At 50.0% G+C, this 27,509-nt stretch overlaps 1 protein-coding gene and 1 non-coding gene across 2 annotated transcripts; both read left to right on the forward strand.

The window, feature by feature from the left end:
- The first annotated feature begins 15,994 nt into the window (after nt 1–15,994).
- On the forward strand, nt 15,995–17,049 carry LOC119811070 (ubiquitin-conjugating enzyme E2 K-like). Its single transcript, XM_042054851.1, has 3 exons — nt 15,995–16,142; nt 16,500–16,888; nt 16,948–17,049. Exons 1-3 carry the CDS (start codon nt 15,995–15,997, stop codon nt 17,047–17,049), a joined length of 639 nt encoding a protein of 212 aa, XP_041910785.1.
- Nucleotides 16,407–16,513, forward strand: LOC119813763. The gene has a single exon (XR_005285224.1). It is a non-coding gene; the product is annotated as a U6 spliceosomal RNA (small nuclear RNA).
- Nucleotides 17,050–27,509: the final 10,460 nt, after the last annotated feature.

Here is a 27,509-nt window from a genome sequence, read left to right on the forward strand (position 1 = left end):
GGCTATGACAAATAATGCTGCTATGAACATAGTTGAGCACATGTCCTTGTGGCACAATTGAGCATCCTTTGGATATATACCAAAAAGTGGTATTATTGGGTCTTGAGGAAGGTTGTTTCCTAACTTTCTGAGAAATCACCACACTGACATCCAAAAGGGCTGTACCAGCTTGCACTCCCACCAGCAATGCAGGCGTGTTCCCTTTACCTCACAACCTCTCCAGCAAAGGTTGTCATTAGTGTTTTTGATCTTGGCCATTTTTTTTACATTCCCATCTTTTTTTTATTATAAAAAGGTGGGAGGTTAGGCACAACAGGTTAAAGGAATTGGGACAACAGATTCTGAAGACTGCTTCCTGCTTATTTGTGGGCATTGTCTTGTACAGGAACCCGAGAAAGATGAGTGCTGATCACATCTTGGGGTAGCTGGTCTCTTTGCTCCTGTCCAGTGTTTGTGGTATGGAAATGTCTGGTGTCTCTTACACCTGTTTAAGGTATTGACAGAACAGAGAATGAAGAAAAGTTTAGGGGGAAAAATTTTTAGGACCAGGGAATTGAGAAGGGTATATCTGACCTGTTTAAGGTGGATTTTTCAGTTCGACTCCCTGGAACTTACAAGAATTCTTTGGGTTTGTGAACACATAAGTTTTAGAAATATACAGTGTCTAAACAGTAGCATGTTTATGTCAGAACGACTGTGACAGATGTTTCTGTACAATTAAAAGTATTTTTAAGGCTATGAAAAGCAGCATGAGAGAGAAATTTTATAGTGTGTATTTGTCCTCACACCTTTATAACTTGTAGGTATACACCTTAATAATTTGTATTTTGTTGAAATTTGTTTAGTGAGGTTGTCCTTTTAAACTGACAAAACCTCTCAGCTGTCAAACTGCATCAGAGATCTTTGAGAAGGATAAAATTTTACTTGAGGAGTTTTTGATTGAAAAACTTACTTGGTTGGCACCTAGAGCTACTCCTTAGGGTCCTTCATGGTCACTGAAGGTCATATTTGCTTTTTGCTGTTTAGCACAGGACCTGCCAGGCTCCAAAATATCCTGTGGGCTAAGAAATCTGTAGGAAGAAAAGCCTACCTTGACCTGAGCAGTTCTCTCTCCTATTGTCAGTTCTGCCGTTAACCTTCTATTGCAAGCAGTTTTTTCTTCTTTCTGTCTTTTTACGAGTGTAAATCTTACCCGTTAAGAGCCAGTACAGTCCAGCTCAGACCCAGCTCTCCAGGCAGATTCTATACTGTAGTTACACCTGATAAGCAGCCCTCAACTGCCCAGAGATCTGGGGAATATGGTGGCATTTAAATGCTTAATTATTAAAAAAAATTTCATAACAAAAGAGACAGGTTGGTTCCTAGCAACAGCATTCTACTTCCTCCAAAGAAGACAAAAGACAGATGGGCACAGAACAACATCCATCCGCAATTTGCTTCAATTACCAAGTGCTGACCATTGAACGAAACTGCCTTCCATCTAAACTGAAGATCTCCAGACAGTGGACAGACTCGCTGGAATTGACAGCCTAGCTGCTCAGATCTTGGCCGTTCTTACGGGTGTAAGATAGAATCTCAGAGTTGTTTTGATTTGCATTTCTCTGATGACTAAGGCTGTTGAGCATTTCCTCGAGTGTCTTAGGGCAGATGCTGCTGCTTTACCTTCCTTACAGTAATTGTCTCTAAATTGCTAGGGGCCTGGCCACAAACTCCATAGCCTGGGGGGAGGAATTCTTCTCCAGCCCCCCCTCAAAGGCTCTGGGGGAAACTGCTGATGATGATAAAGGGTAGTTTAACTAAATCTCTATCATTCTAATAAAAATTGAGATTCCAAGTCTGGGGTGAAAACCTACAAGCTCAGAGAGTTAGAATAAGAACTGGCAACTTTTTCTCTTTGTGGAGTCCCCGGAATCTTCCACACCACCCCAACTAAAAATAACCCAGGCTAAGCTCCTCCCTGCTACTTCCTGTCAACGAGTTGTTAATCCCGCCTCTCTGAGCCCAGGTTAATTTTATTTAATCAAGGTAAGTGTAACCCATCTTTCCTTCGTTAACAAAGGCAGCAGAAGCCGGGCGGTGGTGGCACACGCCTTTAATCCCAGCACTCGGGAGGCAGAGGCAGGCGTGGTCTACAAGAGCTAGTTCCAGGACAGGCTCTAGAAACTACCAGGGAAACCCTGTCTCGAAAAACCAAAAAAACAAACAAACAAACAAAAAAAAAACCCAAAGGCAGCAGAAACAAATATAACACATTTTGGCCTAGTTAAAGTAATAGTTCACAACAGGTGGCTCTCTATAAGTTCCACTAGACTATAGAGAAAGTTCCAGGACAACCAGGACTGTTATACAGTGAAACTCTGTCTGGAAAAATACCAAATAAATAAATAATGTAATAATAACAAAAACAAAAAGAATGTCTTTTTTGACCCGGCACCCTGCTTCCCCTCTCCCCCCCAAGCTCAAGGGGTTTCTCCACTGCTTGTTCATACCTACCTAGGACAGCGACCAGGATCTCCCTAGCAGGAATGACTGCACTGTACCATCTAGGGAGGTGGCCTTCCCTCAACCAGGATTGACAAGGTGGAAAAGGACACGCCAAGCTAGGTGTGATGATGTACGTCCGGCATCCCGGCACTTGGGAGGTCGATGTAGACGGATCCAGAATTCAGATGTAGCCTTGGCTACATAGTGAATTTGAGTCCAGCCTAAGCTATATGAGACGCTCTCAAAAAGAGGTAGCTCCCCACTTCCTCTGGACCTGGCTCTGTTGGATCTGTCCCTACAGGTAGCAGAGGGATTGCCCCCTCTGCCGTTGAGCAGCAGGCTCAGAGGCAGCAGAGAGGCAGAGGAAGAAGAGCAAGGGATATTTGATGTGACAGACTGCCCGGCCACCTGCTCCTTTGAAGCCTCCCTATTGTCAGCCTAGCCATTCCAGTTCAGTGCGCATGTCCCCTTTGCTGGACACGTTAGGACAGAAATTATCTATCTTGTATTATGCAGACTTGAACGCAGCAGCCCTGTGCCTCAGTTCCCCCACTGTGAATCAGGCTATTTATAGCGCTGGTCTCACAAGGTTGCTGTGAGAATGGAGCCCGTAGATATGCATGCTGCATGCCGTTGTTCCCGTCTGCTGTAGTCTGCCCGGATCTTCTCCACATTCACCTCTAAACACTAAAATGCAGGCTACCGATGCACCCCTGCGACTCTGTCTGAGGGTGGAGACAGGAAGATGTGCTGGGAAAAGGCTGCCGTGCCCCAGAAAAACCCTGCAGCAGGAGGTGTGATTCTGAGCCACGTTTCCCCACAGCTCCTGATGAGACTGCTCTGGTTGCTGAGGGGACCATTGTTCTGTGGTGCCCTGTGCCTGGGGAATGGCTGCCTTCTGTGCCCTGTGTCATCTGTCATTCTTCAGTCAATGTTCTTGGGTCAGCTCCAGATAAACTACAGCACTTGGGTCCCTGTCTCTCAATGCTTAAACTAGAACCTTGCCATGGGGACCGGAGTCAACACCCCTGGGCCACAGCAGACTCAACTGTGGGGTTTAGCAAAACAGAAACCTTATTCTAAGTAAGTCCTTGACATCACACTGGGGGCTCATCTGGGGTTTTGGGTTTTATTTGTTTTTGTTGTTGTGGTGGGTTTTTTTTTTTTTTTTTTTTTTTTTGAGACAGGCTTTTTCTGTATAACAACACCGGCTGTCTTGGAATTCGCTCTTGTAGACCAGGTTGGCCTCAAACCCAGAGATCCGCCTGTCTCTGCCCCTCAAGTGCTGGGATTGAAGGCGTGCGCCACCACTGCCCAGCCTCATCTGGGTTTTTTCTTACTGTTTTGTTTTGAGGCAGGGTCTCATGTAGCCCAATGTCTTTGTTACCGTTCTATTGCTAAGAAGAGAAACCTTGACCCAAGCAATTTATAAGATTTAATTGGGGGCTGGCTTACAGTTTCAGAGGTTTAGTCCATTATCATCTCCTCGGCAGGGGGCATGGTGACCCACAGGCGGGCATGGTGCTGGAGAAGGAGCTAAGAGCTTTACACCCTGATCTGCAAGCAGGCTGCAGTCGGAGAGAGGGAGACACCAGACCTGGCCAGTGCTCTTGAATCCTCGGAGCTCACCCCCAGTGAGTGACACACCTCCAACGAGCCCGCACTTCCTACTCCTTTCCAAACAGTTCGCTACCTGGAGACCTAGCGTGGAGACATGTGAGCCCATGGAGGCCATTCTCATTTAAACCACCACACCCAGGCCAGGCCAGCCTCAAACTGGCAATATATTGGGGCTGACTCTAAATTCCTGATCCTCCTGCCTCTACTATCTCCCCTGGGTACTGGAATTACAGCCCTAAAATACCACACCCATCATATATATTAGAGAGAGAGAGAGAGAGAGAGAGAGAGAGAGAGAGAGAGAGAGAGGTCTCTCTATAGTTCTAGCTATCCTGAAATTCACCAGGTAGGCCAGGCTGACCTCGAACACACAGAGATCCGCCTGCGTGCTGGGGATTAAAGGTTGCACCACCATGCTGTCTTCTTTTTAAAAATGTTACTAGGGAGTATAAGCCATTTTGGAGCATGTAGTAGAAACTGAGACAGGCCTGCTGGAGGGTCTATCTAAGGATGAGTGTCAGGCCTGTGAGAATTCCCGGCCTGAGTTTGTGGGAGAGCTGGCTAAGCTTACTGCAGCCCCTCCCTCTCCCTAGTGTCCTCTGCAGGAGCTGCCAGGAGAAACCCAGAGCCAGCAGCCGGCCTGAGTGGCAGTGAGCTCCTCAGCTGAAGAAGGGGAAGGAGGAGCCCTGGAAAAGGTTAGGGCGTGAGGGAGGCCCCCCGCCCAGGGTCTTGAACTCAATGGGTAAAACCACTGAAGTGGTTTCCTGGGTTACCATAGCCTACCACTGTGGGAAGAACAGTTTCCACACACCCTCTGGACTCCGGAAGCCTGGAGTCTGAACTGGAGCTATCAGAGGGGCTGGGTCCTTGTGGGAGCTCTGATGGAGACGCTGTCCCAGCCCTTGCCCGGATGCACGCTAGTGGCTGCTACGGTGTGTGCTGTTTCTGGTCTCGCGGCTGCATTACGCCACTCTCCTCTGTCTTCATGTGACCTGAATGATGTCTTTCTATGACCGAAGTTCCCTTTGTGCGAGGACACCTGTCCTAGTGTGTGGTACCCACTCTGATCAGGGATGACATCATTATATCTAAGGACATCTGCACAGACGCTCTTTCTAAACCAGGTTGTGATTTGTTTTTCTGTAGCACATGCCACTGTAACAGACACTGATCAGCCCTTCACAAGGACCTCATCAAACAGGACAGAGTGGCTAGAGGTGGCCGAGGGCCTGCGTGCCCTGCGGACTATACAGGCAATCACTACTTTGCACAGCCACGGGCCCAGCTACTGACTTCAAACGAAGCCAAAAATCTGAGCTTCTACTGTGAAGTTGCATAATTTAAAAATGTAGGCTCAATATTTTTAGAATGCCATGCAAGGCCAGTAAAAGCCACTTGATGGCCAGCCCGCTTTCTGTGAGTGTCTTCTCCAGGGGCAGAATGGGGTCTGTGTCCCACCTGCTCAGCAAGCCCAGCTTCCTGAGATCAAGCCCAGAAATGTGGACCCCCCCACCCCCGCTACTTGCCCAGGAAGGAAGGGGAGCACTGGCTTTGATCTGGGAGCAGAAGGGTAAACTGTTCCCTGGAGCTTTCTGCCCCCTCCCCCAAGGGCTCCTTCAGGGCCCCTTGGCCATCAGTCTTGACTCCCACCCCCCCACCCCGCCTGCCCCAGGCTTCAAGAAGCCTCTGCGGCTGGCTCATAGACCTGGGACAGGAAGAAACAAGCACTTCACCGTGTTTGAAATCCCCATTTCGTGTGCTCACGATGCAGCAGCAGACAGCACATTACGAGGCAATAGGCCATTGTCCTTTGCTGGAGTGCGGAACATTAATAATGTCATAACAGCATTTACCGACACCGCACACAAATCATCAGCCGTGCCAGGCGGGAAAACCAGCCCCACACCCTGAGCCCAGAGCTACGCAGGAGGCCACCAATCGGGGAGGGCCGCTTCTCCAATGCATATTTCATGCTTTCTGTTTCGCAACATTTAGGCTAATCCTCCGATTGAAAAGCAGCGTCTGGGGTTTATTTTTATTTATGCCAGAGAGCCATTCTGCTGCACAGCTTGTGGGAGCTGAGAACAGAGCTGCTGTACCTCGGCAGTTCTGTTGGAAAGGTAGCAGCTGCGTGTGTGTGCTTACATGAGTGTGTGGGGGGGGGCAGGGGAGAGAAGATAGCAGCTGTGTATGTGTGCTTACATGAGTGTGTGTGTGTGTGTGTGTGTGTGTGTGTGTGTGTGTGAGAGAGAGAGAGAGAGAGAGAGAGAGAGAGAGAGAGAGAGGGAGGGGGGAGGCAGGGGAGAGAAGGTAGCAGCTGTGTGTGTGTGTGTGTGTGTGTGCACTTACATGAATGCATCCATGAGTGTGTGTGTGTGTGTGTGTGTGTGTGTGAGTGATGGGGAGGGGAAGAAGCAGCTCTCTCTCTCTCTCTCTCTCTCTCTCTCTCTGTGTGTGTGTGTGTGTGTGTGTGTGTGTGTGTGTGTGTGTGTGTGTGTGTGTGTGATGGAGGAGGGGAGACCAGGAAGCTAGGGGACCAACCAGACAGACAGCCCTTCCCAGCTGAACCCCAGCTGGACACTGCAAACATAAACAGGCACTTCATTTACTGTAATCTGAGGTCGCATTTATTTCCTACCTGCTACATGCCAGGAAATGACCAGGGACTCTAAATGTGTGTAGACACACTTTTACTGTGGTAGTTACATACACATCACCACGATGACTCTGAAAAAAACCAGACCTTTACTTCTGAGCAGTCCCCCAGTTGCCTCATAGGACACCCCCAGAGGGAGGGAAGGGGGTACTGTCAGCAGTGGGAGGGTTAGGCACCAATCTCCAGCTCCTGTGAGTGTGTTATCACACATGACAAGATCAGAGCAAGGTTGCCCATGGGATTTCAGTTGCTAATCAACTTTACTTAAAATACAGAGGCCTTGAGATAGTTCAGCAGTTAAGAGCATCCATCAGCTGCTCTTCCAGAGGACCCAGGTTCAATTCCCAGCACCTCCATAGTAGCTTACAAGCATCTGTAACCCTAGTTCCAGGGGATCTGACACCCTCTTCTGGCCTCCGTAGGCACCATGCACACAAGTGGTACACAGACATACATGCAAGCAAACACCCATAAACAAATTTTTTTTTAATTTTTTCAAATATTTATTTATTTATTTATTTATTTATTTATTATGCATACAATATTCTGTCTGTGTGTATGCCTGCAGGCCAGAAGAGGGCATCAGACCTCATTACAGATGGTTGTGAGCCACCATGTGGTTGCTGGGAATTGAACTCAGGACCTTTGGAAGAGCAGGCAATGCTCTTAACCTCTGAGCCATCTCTCCAGCCCTTTTTTAAAATTTTAATAGAGTATACTGAAGATGGCTCAACAGATAAACGCGTCAAGAAGCCTGATGACCTGAGTCTAATCCCTAAACCCACAAGTGGAAGAAATCTGACTCCAGAAAGTTGTCTTCTGACCTCCACACATGTATTGTGACACACACATATACATGTGGCGTGTGAACACACACAAATAAATGTAAAAGACAGAGGTAAAAGCAAAAGGATCAACCCTATCCTAACTCCAAGAATAAAAATAAAGAAATAAAAATAGGGCATGGTATTATAATCCAGCATTTGGGAGGCGAGGCAGAGGGGCCACTGAATGCCCAGACGAGCCTATACAGTCAGTTCTATGAAAATCAGGGCTACAAAGTAAGATCCCATCTCAAAAACAAACAATGAACACATAGATGATCGTGGACTATCGGGGTTCTGACATGGATTATCGGGGTTCTGATGGGACCTCAGGGTCCTCAAATGGAGAGAGGGAGCAGAAGAATGAAAGGCAGGGAAGGGGAGCAGAGAAAGACCCTGTCGGCCGTCGTGGGCTTTGCTGATGGAGATACCCAAAGCCCAGGAGAGCAGGTGACCTCTGAACTCTGGAAAATTCGGGGGACAGAGGACAGATGCTCCTGGAATCTTCCTGAAGGTCTCAGTCCTAGGGTTCCCTGCTGCAACCCCTGGCCACCTTCGGACCGCTAGAGAGCACACTCCCAAGCTTCAAGCTTCAGTGTCCACACAGCGTCCTGGGAGAGTGAGCATTGCCAGGCACCCCGTGTTGACTCATATTCACACTTGCAGACGAGGAAACTGAGGTTCTCAGGAGCGCAGGAGCACAGTGTTAAGCAGAAAGGCTCATACACACCAGGACTCTAAACTTGGGCCCCGCAGATCTCAGAGCCCATCTGCTCCACCACTGAGCTCAAACTCTGCTCAGGGGTCCTAGCACCAAACATAGGTAGGCATGGCCCTGCATGCCCATGGAGCTCAGGCCCCAGGATAAAGATTCTTTGTCTCCCACAGCTGCTGGAGAAGTTGATACCTCAGGCCACCAGGACAGGGACAGCCAATGAGTGGATACCCAGGATGTCAGGAGGCTCTGCTGTGGCCTAAGCCTTAGAAAAAAAGGAATTTCTGCTGGGCGTGTCATACATGCCTATGACCCAGCACTGAGGCAAGGCCCTGAGTGCCATCTCCAGCATAGCAGGGGCGGTAAGTGTGTGTGTGTGTGTGTGTGTGTGTGTGTGTGTGCACATGCATGTGTGCATGCATGCATGCTTATGCTCAAGTGCACACAAGGCTGGTGTGTATACAAGGGTAGGGCATGTGTAAGGGTGGTTACTGTGTGCAAGGATGGTGAGTGAGTGTGTGTGTGTGCATGCACGGGCATGCGTGCATATGCTCAAGTGCACACAAGGATGGTGTGTATGCAAGGGTAGGGTATGTGCAAGGGTAGTGAGTGTGTGCAAGTGTGGGATATATGTGTAAGGGTGGTTAGTGTGTGCAAGGATGGTGAGTGTGTGTGTGTGTGTGTGCGCGTGCACGTGCACGTGCACACAAGGGTGATGTGTATGTTTGGTGATGGAGGAGCTGCCCAGAGAAGGCACATGCCCAAAATCAGAAAGTGGACTGATGGATGGCTGCCAGGGGCTGGGGGAGGGGATTACTAAAGACCTTTGGGTTTCTTTAGTTTGTTGAGACCATTCTAAAACTATAAGGGATGTGACCTGCACATAATCAGAAATGAATTAAAAATGAGAGCATCCTAGAAATGATAGGCTCAAAGGCTGAGTGCTATCTCTCTGTTTTGTTCTGAGAGACGGCTCTCATGTAGCCCATGGTTCAGGCTGGCCTCCAGCTCAGTAAGGAGCCAAGCCTGACCTTCAGCTCTGGACCGTGCAGCTTCCATCTTCCGAGGGCTGCACCCCACATCTGGTTTATGTGGTGCTGGGGACGGAACTCAGGGCCTCAGCTTGAGCTCCCTCTTTCTTCCCCACCCCCTTAAATGTAGTAACTTGTCCCCAATTGCACAATGAGAAAGGTCACATTACCTCCAAGCCCAGGCTATTGGGACCCCAGGCCCCTAGCCCTCAGGCTCCCAGATTCCCGTGTTCCCAGGGCCCCTGGCCCCTAGGCACCCTGGGGTCCCAGGAACTTCTCTGCACACGTGTATTTGCACACGTGTGCAGAGGGATCCTTGAGGCACTAAAATTTGATAAAATCTCTGACAGTTCACAGGAAAGAAACAGCCACCTGCCCCACACCGGGCTCCTTCATCCTGCAGTGGCTTCACACCTACCTGAGCCCCAGGCTCCTTCATCCTGCAGTGGCTTCACACCCACCTGAGCCCCCAGGTGCCCTCATACTGCAGTGGCTTCTTCACACCAGCCTGAGCTCCTGGGGTGCCCTTTGAGGGACTAAGCACTTTCTCCCTGGAGGTGAGGCAGGAGCCCTTTCTTTCCCTTTCTTCTCATCTCTGGCTGATGAAGAAGAATCTTAATTAAGTGCTCCTCAGCTGCAGGTTTAATTTGATAAGTAAAAAACTGAAGCATGCTAATACAGCCATCCATCATCTGGAATCTCAACGGTTCTTTCAGCTCAGACTTTACTTTTTTTTTTCTAAATCAATTTTTAGGCTGATAATGAATTGGGTCTTGTTCCGGAATAGCAGAGAAGGTGACAGCCTTGCGAGATGACAATGAGATAGGGCTTTTGGGGATCTAAGGAAAGGGTATCAGTGGGACACATATCCCGGACCTCACTTACAGAACTCCAGGGTGCCCATCTTCCTTCCTTTGTTCCAACCTCCACTGAGAACCCTCCCTCACATCCAAACAACCCACTCCTTCCTGCTTCCTCCAGGCTCTGGTCTCTCCTTCCTCCTGGCAAAGACCCTAGACCCGGCCCACTGTCAGTTCATAGGGCAGAAGGGATTTTGCATAACTTGCCACTTTAAGAAGTCCTCCATTTGGGCCCCCCAGGTGGCACTTGACTCTCAGATGTGTCTACTCCGCCATGGGCAGCCCTCAATGGCCACGGATACCTTGGTTTTTCTACTATGTCTTGGCAGCTGCTGACCTGAAGGAGAGTTAAGTCTGTGTAGGTTGGGGCTACCGAGACACTTGGGGGCTACCCACACATGTGGGAGCTACCCACACACGTGGGGGCTACCCGGACACGTGGGGGCTACCCAGACACATGGGGGCTATCCCAGACACGTGGGGGCTACCTAGACACGTGGGGGCGATTCCCTAAGCTGCTCTTGTACTTTGTTCACGCTTCTGTCTGTCTCTTGCTGACAACTCCCCATGTGACTGGAAACCACACAGAAGGCCTGTCTGAAGGGGGTGAGAGATTGTTCAGAATTTAGGTCAGCTGCAGCCGCTCTGACAGACCACCAAAGGCCTGGAGGCTTCAGCGGTAGAAATGTGCTCCTCACCGCTGTAGAGGTCGAAACCAAAGACCAAGAGAGCATGCACACACACTCACGCATGCACGCACGCATGCACACACATGCACGCACACATACATACACACTAAACAAACAGCTAAAGTGATAAGCTGGACGCTGGCGCCCTGGGGGACCTGGTTCTCCCCTCAACACCATCCACCTGAAAAGCCTCACACCTTGAGACACCAATGCCAGAGGTTAATAGCAGGCCTCGCTGCTGGCTTCATGTTCTGAGAACACAGTTATTTGTCAGGCATTGTCTGGAGTTTGCCCCAAGTGCTCTTTTGGATGATTGCCGGGTAGGTGTGTGCCATCACATTTAATTTGCACAGTGGCACTGTGTGCTGTTGACGGTCCCCCTCCCAAGTCTCTGGAGTCCGGGAAGCCTAGGGGCTGGTGGGATAGAAGGGAGGCAGAGGTTCACGTGGGTGGCCAGGACAACCAGAGTCCTGTCCCTCTAGAGGAACACACTGAACCTGTGTGCTTTCTGCTGAGCTGAGACCCCTGGCAGACACTCTTCTCATTTCATTCTCTTCTATGGGATTTTGAACACTGACTTTGCCATGCATCTACCCCAACCCCTGTTTTCAAGTCAGTGCTGGGGATCAAACCCAGGGCTTTGTGCACAGTTAGGTAAGCACACCACAAACTCAGCGCATTCCCGACCCAAAATGCTTTTTTTCTGGGAGAGTTCTCCTGGACCGCTGCTTGGAATCCTGGGAAGCCAAGTCTCCGGTGAGTGGTTCTGGGCAGTCATACTGCACACAGTCCTGCATGCCATCTCTGGTGGCCCAAGAACACTGTTCCCACTCACAGAAGGAAGGGACAGCAAGAACCAATCAATTCATCCAGACCACATTAGTGAGCCACCAAAAAAGTGCAGGCTACATTAGAGCCCCCCTAAACCAGGGAAAGGTGAGGGCAATGACTGACGCGGGTTTGAGAGGTATGTGTGCTGCGTTCATGTATGAGCTGCTTTGAGTAGGAACAGTCCCAAAACTTGGGTCACCTCTGGGCCCAGAAGAACAGCCTGGAAGACTAGAAGGTGCTGGCCCAGGAGTATTGCCAAGGGACAGTGCACAGGTGGCCCAGAGGGGCACTGCTGGGGTCACAGAGACAGTGACAGGTGGCCCAGGGGGGTACTGCTGACCACATCTTCATCAATCTGTCCAACACACCAGATAGTGAGAGCCAGGCTTGGTGATGCCACCTGCAGGCAGGCGAGTGTGGGACACAGGGGGTCACCTAGCACTTCACCATCAGACTGAGAGTGGGACCTAACCAAGCCCCTCTCCAGACCCCTGTGGCTTGGTGACCCGACCTGTTTCCAAGCACATATCCCATCCTGCCCACCAGGCCTTTCTGGTGAGATATCTGCAGGCCACCTCACTGGCTCTCCGAAGAGCCAGGCCTTTGCTGTGCACTGTCAATGGGGTGTCCCCAGCTGGGACCCAGGAGCACTCAGGACATCACAATCTGACAGTGACCTCTGGGAGAATCCCTCTCCTGAGGACATGCAAACAACATCTACCCCACCCTCCTAAGGTCCCAAGCCAAAGTAGAATTCCACCGAAGTTCAACCTGGGAATGAATGGGTTCATTGGGCTCACGTCCAGTGCATGGGTGAGGGGTTGCTTACAGGACACGTGTTGGGGACCGCAGACCACCAGACCTTGAATTTCCTGTAAACAACTTGTTTTCCTCTGCTCTGAGCAGCCTCAGCTGCTCTGAGCGTGAGACCCTGATGGCAGGGCAGTGGTTTTTGGTGGGCCAGCTGCTGAAAGATCCTGAGAGCTGGGGCGTGTTCAGAGCACTATATAAGCTGCCCCTGAACACAATAAAGGGGCGTTCTTGGGGAATTCAAGGATGACCCGTGTCTCTGTCTCTGTGTGTTTAAATCCCCGGGCCCTTGCCCAGGGCTCGTGAACCGTCCTGTAGTGCAGGCGCCTCACCACAGGCGTAGTGCTGTAGTATGCATGGTAGTGTTAGCCCAAATTCGCGAAACCCCAAAATACCAACAAGGAGACCGAGTCCCGTATGTAAACGCAAAGAGCCTTTATTTTATGTAAGTTTGCAAACTCAGTCTCTCCATGTGTCCAACGTATTGGAATAAATGGAGAGCCCTGAACTCAGAGTTGGGTTTTTATAGTAGTAAAGGTAGGGGTGAGGGGTTTCTGAGGTTCAGGACCCCTGATTGGCTGACGTTTGTCTAGGGGTGTCCTGGTGAATGTGTGCTGGAAGGTGATCCTATCTACAACGGTTAGAACATTAGGCATTTCCTTTGGATCATCTGTTGGGTGGTAACTGGGTAGTCTCAGTTTGTGGTCCTTCCTGCAACCAGGTATTTCTTCAGGGTAAACTACTGAGACGCAGGCCTCTATTAAAATTATCGATGGCTGAGTCCTACACTGGCAGGTGATAATTGTTGGAAGTAAAGAACTTTATTTGGGTGGTCTGTTTATATTTAGCTTATCATGGCTGGCTTCTACAGTAGCACAGACGGTACAGACACGGGTGACCCCTAAGTGGCTGTTGCAATGGGAAAATCTTACTCAGCATGGATGATGGCTTCCCCATAGCTGCATGGTGGGGTTCCCCTTAGTTAACTATCCCTAGCCTATATCATGCCCTGAGAACCAAGGCTACCTGTAATTAGTACAGAATTAGATAGAAATGGCTCTGAGGAATGGCTGGAATCTAATGACCCTCTCTACCCCCTCCTTCTCTGAGGCAACAGTTAATAGGTCCAGTCTGCAAGCAGCCCGATGCAAGCAGGCCACTGCAAGCAGCCCAATGCAAGCAGGCCACTGCAAGCAGGCCACAGCAAGCAGGCCACGGCAAGCTGACCAGATGATGGTGGCCTCTGTTTTGCTTAGAGAATTACATCCTATGACAGGGCCCTTCAGAAGTTCTCCCATAGAGAGTGGCACAGGAGGATGGCAGCCCTGTAGTTCAGAGTCCTTCAGGCCTGGCCGGCTGGGGCTGAGTGTCCTGTGTAAGTTCCACTTCTCTTTCTCTGGCCACAGAGCAGATCATGTGGGTCAGTCACACTCAAGGAACACAAGCTGACTCCAACCAGTTTTCTGACACACTTACGGAGTGGGCACACTGTGCACTCCATGGAGTGGAGGTGGAGTCTGAGCTGGTTCCCGTTTGAACACACAGGGACACACGGATGCGTGCATGAACATACTCTCCTATACACCTTGAGCTGCTCATGAGCACATGCCAAAACGTGTACCGGGATCCAGCTGTGGTATACCAGAAAGTTCCACTTGCTCCAGCACCGTGCCAGCACAGAAGCCCTTCTCATGGGACAGGACTAACGCCCATTGGCTGGAGCTGAAGCAGAATCCTCTGGGAGGCTTCCTCCTGGCGCAGGTGTGCATGTGTGCAGGCCTCCTGCTGAGCTCCTGCGGCAGGTGTGCATGTGTGCAGGCCTCCTACTGTGCTCCTGCGGCAGGTGTGCATGTGTGCAGGCCTCCTCTGAGCTCCTGCGGCAGGTGTGCATGTGTGCAGGCCTCCTCTGAGCTCCTGCAGCAGGCGTGCATGTGTGCAGGCCTCCTCTGAGCTCCTGCAGCAGGTATGCACGGTACAGACCTCCTGCTGAGCTCCTGCACCATGTGTGCATGTGTGCAGGCCTCTGCTGAGCTCCTGCGGCAGGTGTGCATGTGTGCAGACCTCCTCTGAGCTCCTGTGGCAGGTGTGCATGTGTGCAGGCCTCCTCTGAGTTCCTGCGGCAGGTGTGCATGTGTGCAGGCCTCCTGCTGAGCTCCTGCGGCAGGTGTGCATGTGTGCAGGCCTCCTGTTGAGCTTCTGTGGCAGGTGTGCACAGTGCAGGCCTCCTGCTGAGCTCCTGCGGCAGGTGTTCAGGGTGCAGGCCTCCTGCTGAGTCGCAGGCTTTTCTCCCAAAGACATCGGTTGCCATCTCAGTTCCTGGCAGTGACATATCACAGGACTGTATACCGAGAGTCTTGAAGGACAGAAATTAATTTTTTTTCACAATTGCCAACACTGGGCTTCTGAGGTCATGCTGTGAGCAGAATCATTTTCTCTGAGGACATCCACATTAGCTTGTCTTTCCAAGACCTCTTGGGTCCTCTTTGCTTTCCCGTCCCCTTTTCTTTAAGATGAGGTCTCCTTCTGTGGTCCATAATGGCCTCAAACTTACAATCCTCCTTTCTCACCCTGCAGAGTGCTGGGGTTTAAAGCATGAACCACCACGCCCAGCCTCTCTACCCCTTCTTTTTATTTTGTAGTCTGTGGAGAGGAGAGTGTGCACATGCCATGGCACACATGCAGAGACCAGAGAACCATGTGGGTTCCGGGAATAGAACTCAGGTCATCGGGCTTGTTGACAGCCACCTGCAACCACCTCGCTGCTCTCCTTATTTTAAGGTCACAGTCACACAGGGGTGTCCTGCCTTAAAGACCTGGGGTTAACTTAATCACTTCTTTAAAGACCTTGTCTCCAAATAGGGTCACACTCGGGTCCTGGGAGGTAAGGCTTCAATGAACGCTATGAAAGGGGCCTATCAATCAAAGCAGGTACCCACACAGAAGCCCACGCCCCCGGCAGCAGGAGGGTGGGCAGGGCTGGACTGGGGGAGTGTCTGAATTAGGTAGATTATGGGGAAGTGCTGCTCCGGGCCTCAGCTATAATCAGTGGAATTAGACTCAGACTGAAAAGAGCAGCCGCTCCCCTGCCTCGCAATTAGAGAGGGACCCCGCTGATTCTCGCTACGCAGGGAGGTCTGGGTGCACACTACCAGGATCTATGTAGAGGGGCGGGGCAGCAGAAGTGGGGACTCTGGCCCAGGTGCTCAGTGGTTGACTAAGAATAGACCCGATGGGGGCCTGTGGGCACTCCTGGTGGGGGTGGGTCAGGCAGGTAAGGGATCTAGGTGGGAGCCCCTGCCAGGCTACAGCAGGAGCAGCCAGCCAGCTGGGGGACATGCCCGCATCATGCCATGATGCCAACCTCCTGCCTTCAGGAATTCTGCCTTTCACCTTCCTCTGCCCTTCCCCCACTCTCTGCAAAAGAAAAACCAGAAGATTAAAAAAAACAAGGGAGCTGTGAGAGTAGAGGAAAAGATGGAGGAGTCATGTCCTTCTCAGAAGAGCAGTAGGGAAGGGAAGGTAGGAACTGGAAGAAGGAAGAAGGACGGACCCAGAGAGAGGATGGGGAGGCACTTGACTCTGGGCCACCAGCAGATATTTTCTGGGAACACAGTGGTGATGTGTAAGACAAGGCCTGGAGTCAAGTGTGGGAACTCACACCTGTGATCCCTGCATACTGGAAGCTGAGGTAGGGTTGCTGTGAGTTTGGGGCCAGCCTGTGCTCCATGGTGAGGTCTAGGTCATCCTGGGCTATCGAATAAGACCCTGTCTCAAAAGACAGAATCAAATGAGAAAGACAGGATCCTGTCCTGGAGGGGCTCATCTTCCACATGGAGAGGGGGATTCTCCATCTTGGGGACTGCATGGCCCCCTAAAGAAAACTCTAGTGCTCACTTCGGCAGCACATATACTAAAATTGGAATGATACAGAGAAGATCAGCATGGCCCCTGCGCAAGGATGACACGCAAATTCATGAAGCGTTCCATATTTTTGAATTAAGAGTAGAAATAGCAGGACCTCCAGACTCACCATATGAAGGTGGACGATATCAACTAGAGATAAAAATACCAGAAACATATCCATTTAAACCTACTAAGGTCCGGTTTATCACTAAAATATGGCATCCTAATATTAGTTCCGTCACAGGGGCTATTTGTTTGGATATCCTGAAAGATCAATGGGCGGCAGCAATGACTCTCTGCACGGTATTATTGTCATTGCAAGCACTGTTGGCAGCTGCAGAACCAGATGACCCCCAGGATGCAGTAGTAGCAAATCAGTACAAACAAAATCCTGAAATGTTCAAGCAGGCAGCTCGACTTTGGGCACATGTGTATGCTGGAGCACCAGTTTCTAGTCCAGAATACATAAAAAGAAAGAAAGAAAGAAAGAAAGAAAGAAAGAAAGAAAGAAAGAAAGAAAGAAAGAAAGAAAGAAAGAAAACCTGTGTGCTATGGGCTTTGATAGGAATGCAGTAATAGTGGCCTTGTCTTCAAAATCATGGGCTGTAGAGACTGCTTCTGAGTAACTGAGGCACGGGAGCCGCTGCCAGCCAAGCTCACCTCTTCTTGAGGAGCACCAACATCTGTTATTTTTAGGATCCTGCATAAATTTCTTTTAAACTGGCATTCTTGCCTAATGGTGTTATCTAGGCACCATTGGAGACTGCAAAAAAGGAAAAAAAATCTCTGCTCTGTAAATAAAGCTAATTAAATGTCTGCGTAAATTTAAAAAGGGGAAATACTTTAATTTTTTTCTTAACAGTGTAAAAAATCTTTGAGCTAAGCTAAAACCATGGGAAAACATGCTATATTAGTGTTTAGCCATGTAACAAGAAAAAAAGAAAGAAAGAAAGAAAGAAAACTCTAGAGCCAGGTGCCGTGGTGTACACTTAACACAATTTTAGTGCTTGGGCAGTGGAGGCAAGAGGATCGGGAGGTTTAGATCACCATCACTAACAGAGAGTTGGAGGCTAACCTGAGCACAGGACACCCGTATTGGGTCAGGAGAGAAGATTGCTATGGGCTTGGGGATCGGTGGGAGAAAATCACCATGCAGGAGGGAGGAGGAGACCCCATGTAAAGATGGGGAGGGACCCACAGGAGCGGCCTAGGTAACTTGGAAATCTGCACTGGAGGGGTCAGAGTATGGGGAGCTCAGTGAACAAGAAGCAGGAGCAGAGGCTGGTGAGATGGCTCAGTTAGGGTTCTAGTTAGGAGCTAGTACTGCTCTTACAGAGGAACTGATTCTGGGTCCCAGAAGCCACATCCAGCAGCTTGGAACTATGAGTAATTCCAGCTCCAGGGAGATCCCATGCCTCTGTGGGCATCTACTCTCACAGACGAACACACATAATTAAAAATAAAATAAATCTTGGAGGTTTTCTTGCTTGAGTTGTTTGAGACAAGGGCTTGCTGTGTAGCCCTGAGCTGCCAAAACCCACAGCGATCCTCCTGCCTTTGCCTCCTGAGTGCTGGGATTAAAGGAGCGTACTGCCACACCTCACCAAAATAAATCTGTAAATTCAGGGCCAACCTGGTCTACTTAGCAAGCTTGAAATGAATGTCTGGGAGCTCCTGACTCCTCCCAAATTCTGGGATGATAAGCATGCACCACCATGCCTGGTTTATGTGGTGCTGGGGATCAAACCCAGGGCTTCTTAGATGCTAGGCAAGTGCTTAACCAACTGAGTCACACCCCAGCTCCTTGTACCTAAATTGCTTCTCCTGAGATAGACATGAGACAGCGCACCTATAGTCCTAGCTACTAGGAAGAATAGCCAGAGTGATGGGGGAGTTTAAGGCCCTCATCAACTCATTAAGACCCTGTCTTAAATATCAAAATTGTGGCCGGACGGTGGTGGCGCACGCCTTTAATCCCAGCACTCGGGAGGCAGAGGCAGGCGGATCTCTGTGAGTTCGAGACCAGCCTGGTCTACAAGAGCTAGCTCCAGGACAGGTTCTAAAGCTGCAGAGAAACCCTGTCTCGAAAAAAAAAAATCGAAATTGTGTTTCAAGAGCTGGGAATGCAGCTCAATGGTAGAATGCTTGTCTAACATCAAGTGTAGAATAAAAAGGACCAGCAAAAGAAAGAATACCCTGGCCCTGAGACCAGAGCCAAGGAAACAAACCCTGCCCCTAGCCAATTCAGAAATTGAAATCCAACCAATCTCTGAGCATAAAACCCAGCCAATCCCAGCAAAAAGACCCAACCAGTCCCTGGACATGAAACCAACCAATCCCAGAGCATGAAATCCAACGTTTGTCCCAAACTCAGGAACTGAAATCTTACCAATCCCTACCCTGAAAATCTCCACCTTGGAAAGCTCCACCCCTAAGAAACCTTATATAAGCCCTTCACCTGTTCAGTTTGGGGCTGCCCCATTTCCACACTAGCAGAAGCAGTCATTCTTCTTGGTTTCGCCCTCCCAATAACTCTCTTGAGGGAAGTTTGTTGCAATAACTGTCTTTTGCCAGAGCAGAAGGGAGGAGCAGAGATGTAACAACTTTCACCAGAGCAGAGCAGGACCTGAGCAGAACTCTAACACCCTGGCTGCAGAAACTTTCCCTTGCTGGGGTGGAGCTCTTACTCTAAGCAGACTGTCACAGCCTTGCTGAGGAAGCCCTCCCCCACTGGAGCAGAGTCATTACACTGGCATTAGGGAAACCTTTCCTGGAGCAAGGATGGTAACAGGGTAAAACAGTGTAAAACAGTATGCTGGGAAAACTGTCCCCAACCAGGACAGAGCTGTGGCACTTCTGAGCTGCAGGGATCCTTGGCTTCTGAATGCCAGGATACCTTTCTCTTCAGGGCTTTAACACTTACCTCAGGGAAACCCTGGGTTGCATTCCCCACACTCCAAATAAATTCCTCAGCCTCAGTAAGAACTGGACTGGAGCACACTTTCTCTTTAACGCTCTCGTAAAGGCTCGCCTCTGTATTCATTATAGATCTCTAGGGAATGAATCCAGTGTGGTGAATACCACGGACTAGGGTGGGTGCCACCCCCCAAGCCCTCATCGTCTCGGGTCCCTCCCTGACCTGGGTATGACAATAGGCTGTGGTGGTCCTGGTGATAACTCGGCAGCCCAGGGCAGGACTCCTCTCCAAAGCCAGAGACAAAGGCTTCAAGATCTGAGTGGCCATAGAAGACAGACTTGACCCAGAAAAACAAACGATGATCTGCCAAAAATAACCCCCAAGTTAGGGAAGGCTCTCCCAGCAGTGCCCCGCCCCCACTCAAATCCATGAAGAGCCAGATGTAGGGCGCCAAGCCAGGGCTGAGACCAGACAATTAGGCCATTTAAGACGTACTCTAAAGCTCAGAAAGAAAATGTGCACTTTATAGATATGAGATGAAAACATCCCCCAACCCCATCTCTCCTCTCCACCCCTGCTTTACAACAGGGAATAGAGGTAAGTAAACCTAATTCTGTGCACAGACAAGAGAAAAATTAATTCAACAAAAGGAAGTCTTGTGGCCACACGCCCCAGAGCGCAGCCTGTGGGTGTGCCTTGCCCGTGGATCCACAGGGCTCCTGGCTGGCAAGGACAAGGGCGCCACAGACCCTAGTCTGGGATACAGAGGGAGACTTGGAGGCAGTCTATTGGAATCAGAGGTCCAGCTCTGCAGGAGGCCTTGCCAGAGCTGCAGGGACCAGGGACAAGGACAGCAGCATCCCTTCTTCCATCAGAGAGAGGTGGCTGTTCTCCCAACAGACGATGGGCAGCAGGTGCTGCCAAGAAGACAGAAGCCTTAGCGGGGAAAGCTGTCCCAGTAAGTCGGCTCCAGCTGCTGTCACAAAATGCCACAGCTTGGGGCTCGAACAGCAGACTCATAGTTCAGGAAGCTGGCAGGCCCAATATTCGGGTTCATAGTGAGGCTTCTCGGTTTGTAGATGGCCACCTGGCTACTCATGTGGTAGAAAGAGTGGCAATAAAGTCACCAATCCCAGAATGTGGCCCAGCCTCAAGACTTCTAATCCTAACTGCCCCCCAAACGCCTGTTTCCTGAGACAGAGACAGTGTGTGTGTGTGTGTGTGTGTGTGTGTGTACATGCCATGATGCATGTGTGTAGGTGCCTTTCTCCTGACACTATCATATTGGTATGTGTGTGTGTGTGTACATGTCATGATGCATGTGTGAAGATCAGTAGACAACCAGTAGACATTGCTTCTCTCCAGCTACCATGTGGGTCCTGGCAATGAAGCCCATGTCATCAGCCTTGGCAGAAAGTACCTTTACACACTGAGCCATTTCATGGGTCCTTCTAACCTGGAGCTCACCAACTGGCAAGACCTGTCAGTGAGTCCCTGGAATCTGTCTGTATCTGCCTCCCAGCGTTGGGATTACAGGCGCACACCACCAGGCTTGGCTTAGTACCTGGCTGCTTGGATGTAAACTCGGGTCTTCAGATTTGCCCAGCATGCCGTTTACAGACTGAGCTCTCTCCCCTATCCCTGGAGTTGGATTTCTACTTATGAATTTGAAAAGGACGTGGTCTATGGCAGTCTCCAAGGCTCCTTCCCTATTATACACACACACATGCATGCACACACACACACACACACACACACACACACACACATACATACACGAAGCTGCTGGGCAGAGAAGCTCCCTGCAGAGGAATGGCTCAGAGCTGTTACTGGGGAAGGGTTGGATCAATGGGCAGCTGCTCCGCTGCAGCAGAATGCCCAGGCAGTCCATAGCACCATTGTTGCTGTTCCCAGAATGAGAAGTCAAGCAGATGACTTCCACAGGACCTTCTGCTCTCCTCTGAGCCTGCATCTCAGTCCTTGGCTTATATGCTCTTCCCTCTTCACACGCTTGGACAAGAACACCCATCTGCAAGGCCCACACGAAAAGACTGTCTTCACAAGAAAGGAAAGTTAGGTTCAGGCCTGAGGTGGGAAGGAGAGAGGGAGATACCATGCATTGTCTGCTACAATGCTAGGCTCTACAGGAGTTAGCCATCCTCACACAACCTCACAAGCAGGCAGCACAATCCCCGGTTGATAGAGGGAAACTGAGGGCTCAGGGCAGGGAAGAATACCTAACCTGCAATCCAACAGCCATGTTCTTTCAACCACAACACAGTCTCAGAAGTGCTGGAGTCTTTTCCCAGACTGAGTGGGGTTTCCCCAAGAGGGAGACTTATAGGTGGAAGAGGTAAAGACAAGAGGCAGAAACTTGTGGGGGGAAGAGGTAAAGACAGACGTACTAGCAGGCCAACGACAGACCTGACCAAAAGTGATCATTGTGAAGATGTTCGCAGGCAGATGGAGTAACAGGTCAAGGCACGCACTGGGGATCCTGGGGACCCTGGAGCTCAGAACCCCGGGATCAAAGTGTCATTTTTATTCATGTGTTTCCTTTTTTTTTTTTTTTTAACCTGGTTGAGACAGGGCTTCATGTAGCTCAGGCTAGCCTCAATCTCACTATGTGACTTGAACTTCTGGTCTCTTCCCTCCAGGCTCCCGGGTGCTGGATTGCAGGTTTGCACAACCACGGTCTCTGAAGAGCACAGAGCCTCATGAGCGTGAGTCCACGGTCTCTGCAGAGCACAGAGCCTCGTGAGCGTGAGTCCAGCACTCTGCCACCTGGGCTACAACCTCAACCCTGACCCCACTTAAAAAAAAAAAAATGACAGCAAAACAGGATCTTACTCTGTAGCCCAAGCTGGCCTTGACCTCATGGCAACCTTCCTGCATCAGCCTCCCCAGTGTGGGGAGTGCAGAGGTTAGCCACCATACACAATACAACGCATGATCTTGTTCAGGAAAGGACAGTGACCTGACCCCCGCTGACCCTCCACTTGTGCTCTGCCCCACGGGTTGTTGCTCTAGCCAGAACATCAGTTTGCTGTGTCATTCTCACACAGAGGTGCGCCCCCCACCTAAGGACATGGGTGTCTGCAGGGTGAGCAGGAAGGCGCACGTTCCTTAGTACACATCTGGCCCAGCTGTCGGGATGACAGCCTCACTCACCTTGAAGGCGGTGTCCCCGTAATTCAAACTTACAACCGCTGGCAAAACATCTTTGCATGCTGGCATTTTATAGCGGGCGTTTTCACATGTAGGCCGCCGCCTGCTGCTAAAGGAACCTATAATTTGCGGATTTCAACAGGATGCTCCATCAGACGAAGAAGCAAGTGTTTGCAAAATGTACAAGTCATGAAAATTAATGGACCACTAAAGGGGCCTCTCCCTTCCAGATAGCCAAAAGAACGTGCCTTGATGTACAAACCTATGTGTTCACAGCCCCACAAAACCCAGAATACATGCTCGCATAGACAGAAGATGGCAGCAGGCAGCTTCTGAGATGACCCAGAGTGCCTCACTCGCCTCCTGGTGCCCACACCCTTGCAGAATGCCCTTCCCTCCCTTCGTGTGGCTGGACTTAGAGATTTGCTTCTGACCGCAGACTACAGGAGTGGAGTGCTATTGCCCACAGGATTAAGCTTCTTAAAAACTGTGTGGAAGCTAGGCTTGTTGGCTCATACCGTAGTCTCAGAGATTGAGAGGCTGGGACCAGCCTGGTGCCCATAAAGAGGCACTGAAAAGAGGGTGTGAGTAATAGTGGGGAAACTGAGTCTTTGCCTATGAAACACCCTCTTTTCCATAAAAATACTTGTCTGGAAGACATTAGGTGACAACTGGGGGACAGTTCCATTCTGTTTCTTGTGGGGCACAAATGTCTCTACCTAAGGTGCTGGTTGGGTTGAATTGGGCAGCATGCAGCCCCAGTTGGCTTTATTTTTATTTTTACATTTTTTTTTAGTGTGCACATGCATCTACGCCACCACATGAGTGTGGAAGCCAGAGGACAACCTGTGGAAGCCCGTTCATTCTTCCTGTCATGTGGGTCCCCAGAAATCGAATTTGGGTCTTGGCTTAGTCAGGGTTTCTATTGCTGTGTAGAAACCACCATGACCGAAAAGCAAGTTGGGGAGGAAAGAGTTAATTTGGCTTACACTTATACATTGCTGTTTATCTCAAAGGAAGTCAAGACAGAAACTCAAGCAGGGCAGGAACCTGGAGGCAGGAGCGGATGCAGAGGCTGTGGAGGGGCCCTGCTTACTGGTTTGTTTCCCGTGGCTTGTTCAACCTGTTTTCTTACAGAACCCAGAACCACCAGCAGGGGGATGGCACCACCCACAATAGGCTGGGCCCTCTCCCATCAATCACTAAGAAAATGCCTACAGCAGGATCTTACGGAGACATCTTCTGAATTGAGGTTCCCTCCTCACAGATGACTCTAGCTTGTGTGTCAAGTTGACAAGAGACCAGTCAGCACAGGTCTTGGCAGCAAGAAACTTTACCCACTAAGCCATCCTGCTGGGCAACCAGCTCATTCCAAAAAGCTGGCTTGAACTCTGTAGCTGAGCATGACCTTGGACTCTCCCTTCCTCTAGCTCCCAAGTTCCGGGGTACAGGTGTGTGCAATCATGCCTCAGTCTATCTTTACTCAGTTGAGCTTTTAAGAATCTTGGTTTCAGAGGCAGGCAGATCTCTGTGAGTTCGAGACCAGCCTGGTCTACAAGAGCTAGCTCCAGGACAGGCTCTAAAGCTGCAGAGAAACCCTGTCGCGAAAAAAAAAAAAAAAAAGAAAAAAAAAAGAATCTTGGTTTGTCTTCTTTCTTTCCTTTTTCTTTTTTTTCTTTTCTTTCTTTTCTTTTTTGTTTGTTTTTGTTGTTGCTGCTGTTTTTGCTTTGTTTTTCAAGACAGGGTTTCTCTGTATAGCCCTAGCTGTCCTGGAACGCGCTCTGTAGACCAGGCTGGCCTCGAACTCACAGAAATTGGTTTGGTTTTTTTTTTTTTTAAAACAGGGGCGACTATCCCCCACCCGGTTCTTTTTTTTTTTTTTTAAATATTTATTTATTTATTTATTATGTATACAATATTCTGTCTGTGTCTATGCCTGCAGGCCAGAAGAGGGTACCAGACCCCATTACAGATGGTTGTGAGCCACCATGTGGTTGCTGGGAATTGAACTCAGGACCTTTGGTAGAGCAGGCAATGCTCTTAACCACTGAGCCATCTCTCCAGCCCTTGGTTTTTTTTTTTGTTTTTGTTTTTTGAGACAGGTTCTCAAAATTTCTGATCCTCCTGCCTTGGAGTGCTGGGATTATATGCATGCATCAACACACCTTATTTATTCAGGACTGGGGATAGAGTAAATCTTTATACGTGCTAGGCAGGCACTCTCACAACTAAACTACATCCAAGCCCCCTTAACAGGGTATGGGGGCACACACTTTTAATTCCAGCACTTGAGAGGCAGAGGCAGGTGGATCTCTGTGAGTTCCAAGCCAGCCAGGGCTCTATAGTGAGACCCTGTCAAAAATAAACAAAATATAGCATTAATCATTTCATTTGAATGTCTTAAATACATGTGAAGAATCTACCCACAGAAGGGATTGCCACAAACGTGTTTCATTAAAGTCAGCTCCCAGCCACATTACCCAGCATGGTGCCTACTTTCTCAGTTTCAGGGCACAAATGTCAGCAGGGAGACCTGGTAACATTTGCTCTTCCCCAGGTGGGAAGTGATTACTGCCGGCCCTAAGAACCAACCCCTCCCCGGGGTGAGACCTGCTGGCTGGTCTTCTCTCTGCAGGAAACAAATGAATATGTATTACCCTGAAAAAACGCTTTTTAAAAAGGAAGGCATGATCTCTGACTCGGCCTTGCAACTTGACTAAATGCACCACGAAGGTTTGGGATGTCGGCAAATTCAGGAAATGAAGAAAGTCAGCCAGCATACTTAAGTATACTGAGTCCCTCTTGGGCCAACCTAGATGAAAAGATGCGCTACTGCCCAAAATCAGGGGCTGGTGAACCCTGGACCGGCGACACCACTCACTCCCTTGCCACAGGCAGCTAAAGGGACTTGCCTGTAGACAAGGCTGGCCTTGAACTTGCAGAGGTCCTCCTGCCTCGGCTTCCTGAGTGCTGACAGTAAAGACACACCCAAACCCAGCTTACTACTGCCATTTCACAGATCCTTAGATTATAAAGAAGGGGTTAATTTATTTCCTAAGACTGGGGGAGGCGCGGGCAGACCATGGCCACACTCTGCCTTGGGAAGGGCACCGGCTCTGTAGGGAGAGCCTGCTGGTTACATTGTCACTTCGGCTGGGCCTGAAACTCAGGGGCAACTTGGAAGTTGTCTGGACTTGAGATAGATAAAAAAAAAAAAAAAAAAGGCATCCACGAGGACGTGGCTGAAGTAGCAGAATGTTTACCTACCATGTACACAAAGCCCTAAGTGTCCCCAGCACCGCAAAAACAGGGAGTGGTGTCACACACCTGTTATTCCAGTCCTCGGAAGTTCAAGGTCATCCTTGGCTTCATCAAGTTCAAGGGTAGCCTGGGCTACAATCATTGAAAAGAGGAATAAAGAGGGTGTGATACAGACACGTGAGGCTTTGGATTTTATGCCCAGAAATAGGGGACAGCAGGCTTTGAGAGGAAAAACTTGGGGTCTTTGTCCAAATGAAGGTGACACAAGAGCATGGGCCCAGGATGGATCTCCCTATACTGGAGGAAGAGCCCCTTGTCTAGGGAACCGGTAGGGAGGCTACAGGCTATCCTGACAATTCCGACCAGCATTCTTGCCCATTGCATTCATTATGGCACGAGGCTCCAGAAGACCTTGTCAAACCCCGTCTTCGTAGAAAACCACCGCAGAGACCAGCCTGCGTCCCAGATCTGCCACAGCAGGGCCCAGACAGGCCGCGGCCTGGAGCAAGGCTGGAATGGGAAGCAAGTCTCTCCTGGGGCCTTCTCTGCGATGGATCGGGAAGAAAAATTAAAGATGTGGTTCTGGCTTCTCTGTGGGTAGAACTTTCTAAAGTGTTCTTTAGAAAGTCATGCTGGCTTTCCGCATGACGGGCATCGCCGACTCCTGTGGCTTCCTGAAATGAAGTCATTCAAAACCCTGGAAGGAAGGCTCCCCTCCCTTCCCCAGCCCTAGCCTGGGAGCCTGCCTCACCCCCCACCCACACCAAGGAGAGGTACGTGCATTTGTAACTAGACTCCGTGGTAGTTGCTTGGTCTCCTCGAAGCTGTAAATAATTCAGGAAAAATGCTCTCCGCTGTTTTAATTAATCCACATAGAATTTTCGGCGGCAGAGATGTACAGCCTCTCCAGTCAGGCCTCAGCAGGTACGAGCACCTCGTTAACCAGTATCTCACGGCCCGGTGCGAACTGCCTGCTAATAGAGAGTTCAGAGGAAGCAGCCAGAATCCTAAAAAGATGAGGCCTGAGCTGAGCAAGCTAGACTAGGGCTGTGAAAGGCTCAAACCTCTGGCCCTGCTCAATGTCCCCTCCTCAGAGCAGGGCACAGAGAGAAGGAATGTCCCGCTCGCCTGCGAGATGAAAGATAGCGCAGCTCACCATATGCCTGAAAGGCCACAGGTTCAACTCCCAGCACTCACATGGTGGCTCACAACTGTCTGGAACTCAAAACTCAGGGGATCTGATGCCCTCTTCTGGCTTCTGTGAGCACCAGACACACATGCTGGCCTGTATTCATAGTAAAATTAAAAACAAACAAACAAAACCAGTCACACAAGCAGGTACCTGAGGCCTGGGGTAAGGAAGAAGAAATGGCCAACTGCAACTAAGTCCCAGGGGAGGCTCTGTGCTCACAGTCTTCCCTGCTCATAGGATGCCCTCAAAGTGGAGCAAAGGACCCAGAGAAGGAAAACCTGGCTCAGTCAGAGACACCTCCCTAGAGCTGTGCCTGTGTGCTCAGGCGGACATCTGTTCTGGGGCAGAAGTGGGGGACAGTTACTGATGACCAGAGTAAGGCTCCACAGCACCCAATGGCCAGGCCATCCTCAGGAAGACATGCTCAGTCTCCAGTGGCCCAGAGCGTGGGGGAGCCTCAGGGTGAATCAAGGGACAGCCTTGCTCTACCAGGCAGTCCTGGAGCATGGGGAGGGCCTGAGTCAGGCAGGAACAAGAAGCAGGTGAGC

The sequence above is a fragment of the Arvicola amphibius genome, chromosome 4, assembly GCF_903992535.2.
Source record: "Arvicola amphibius chromosome 4, mArvAmp1.2, whole genome shotgun sequence".
Taxonomy (NCBI): domain Eukaryota; kingdom Metazoa; phylum Chordata; class Mammalia; order Rodentia; family Cricetidae; genus Arvicola; species Arvicola amphibius.

What these genes read in the sequence shown, in the direction of transcription:
- LOC119811070 (XM_042054851.1), top strand. Translation starts at nt 15,995, where the DNA reads ATGGAGGAGTCATGTCCTTCTCAGAAGAGCAGTAGGGAAGGGAAGGTA. An exon ending in TGGGAACACAGTGGTGATGT is followed by an intron (nt 16,143 to 16,499) that starts GTAAGACAAGGC and finishes AAATTCATGAAG; the next exon opens with CGTTCCATATTTTTGAATTA. An exon ending in CAGTTTCTAGTCCAGAATAC is followed by an intron (nt 16,889 to 16,947) that starts ATAAAAAGAAAG and finishes GAAAGAAAGAAA; the next exon opens with GAAAGAAAGAAAGAAAACCT.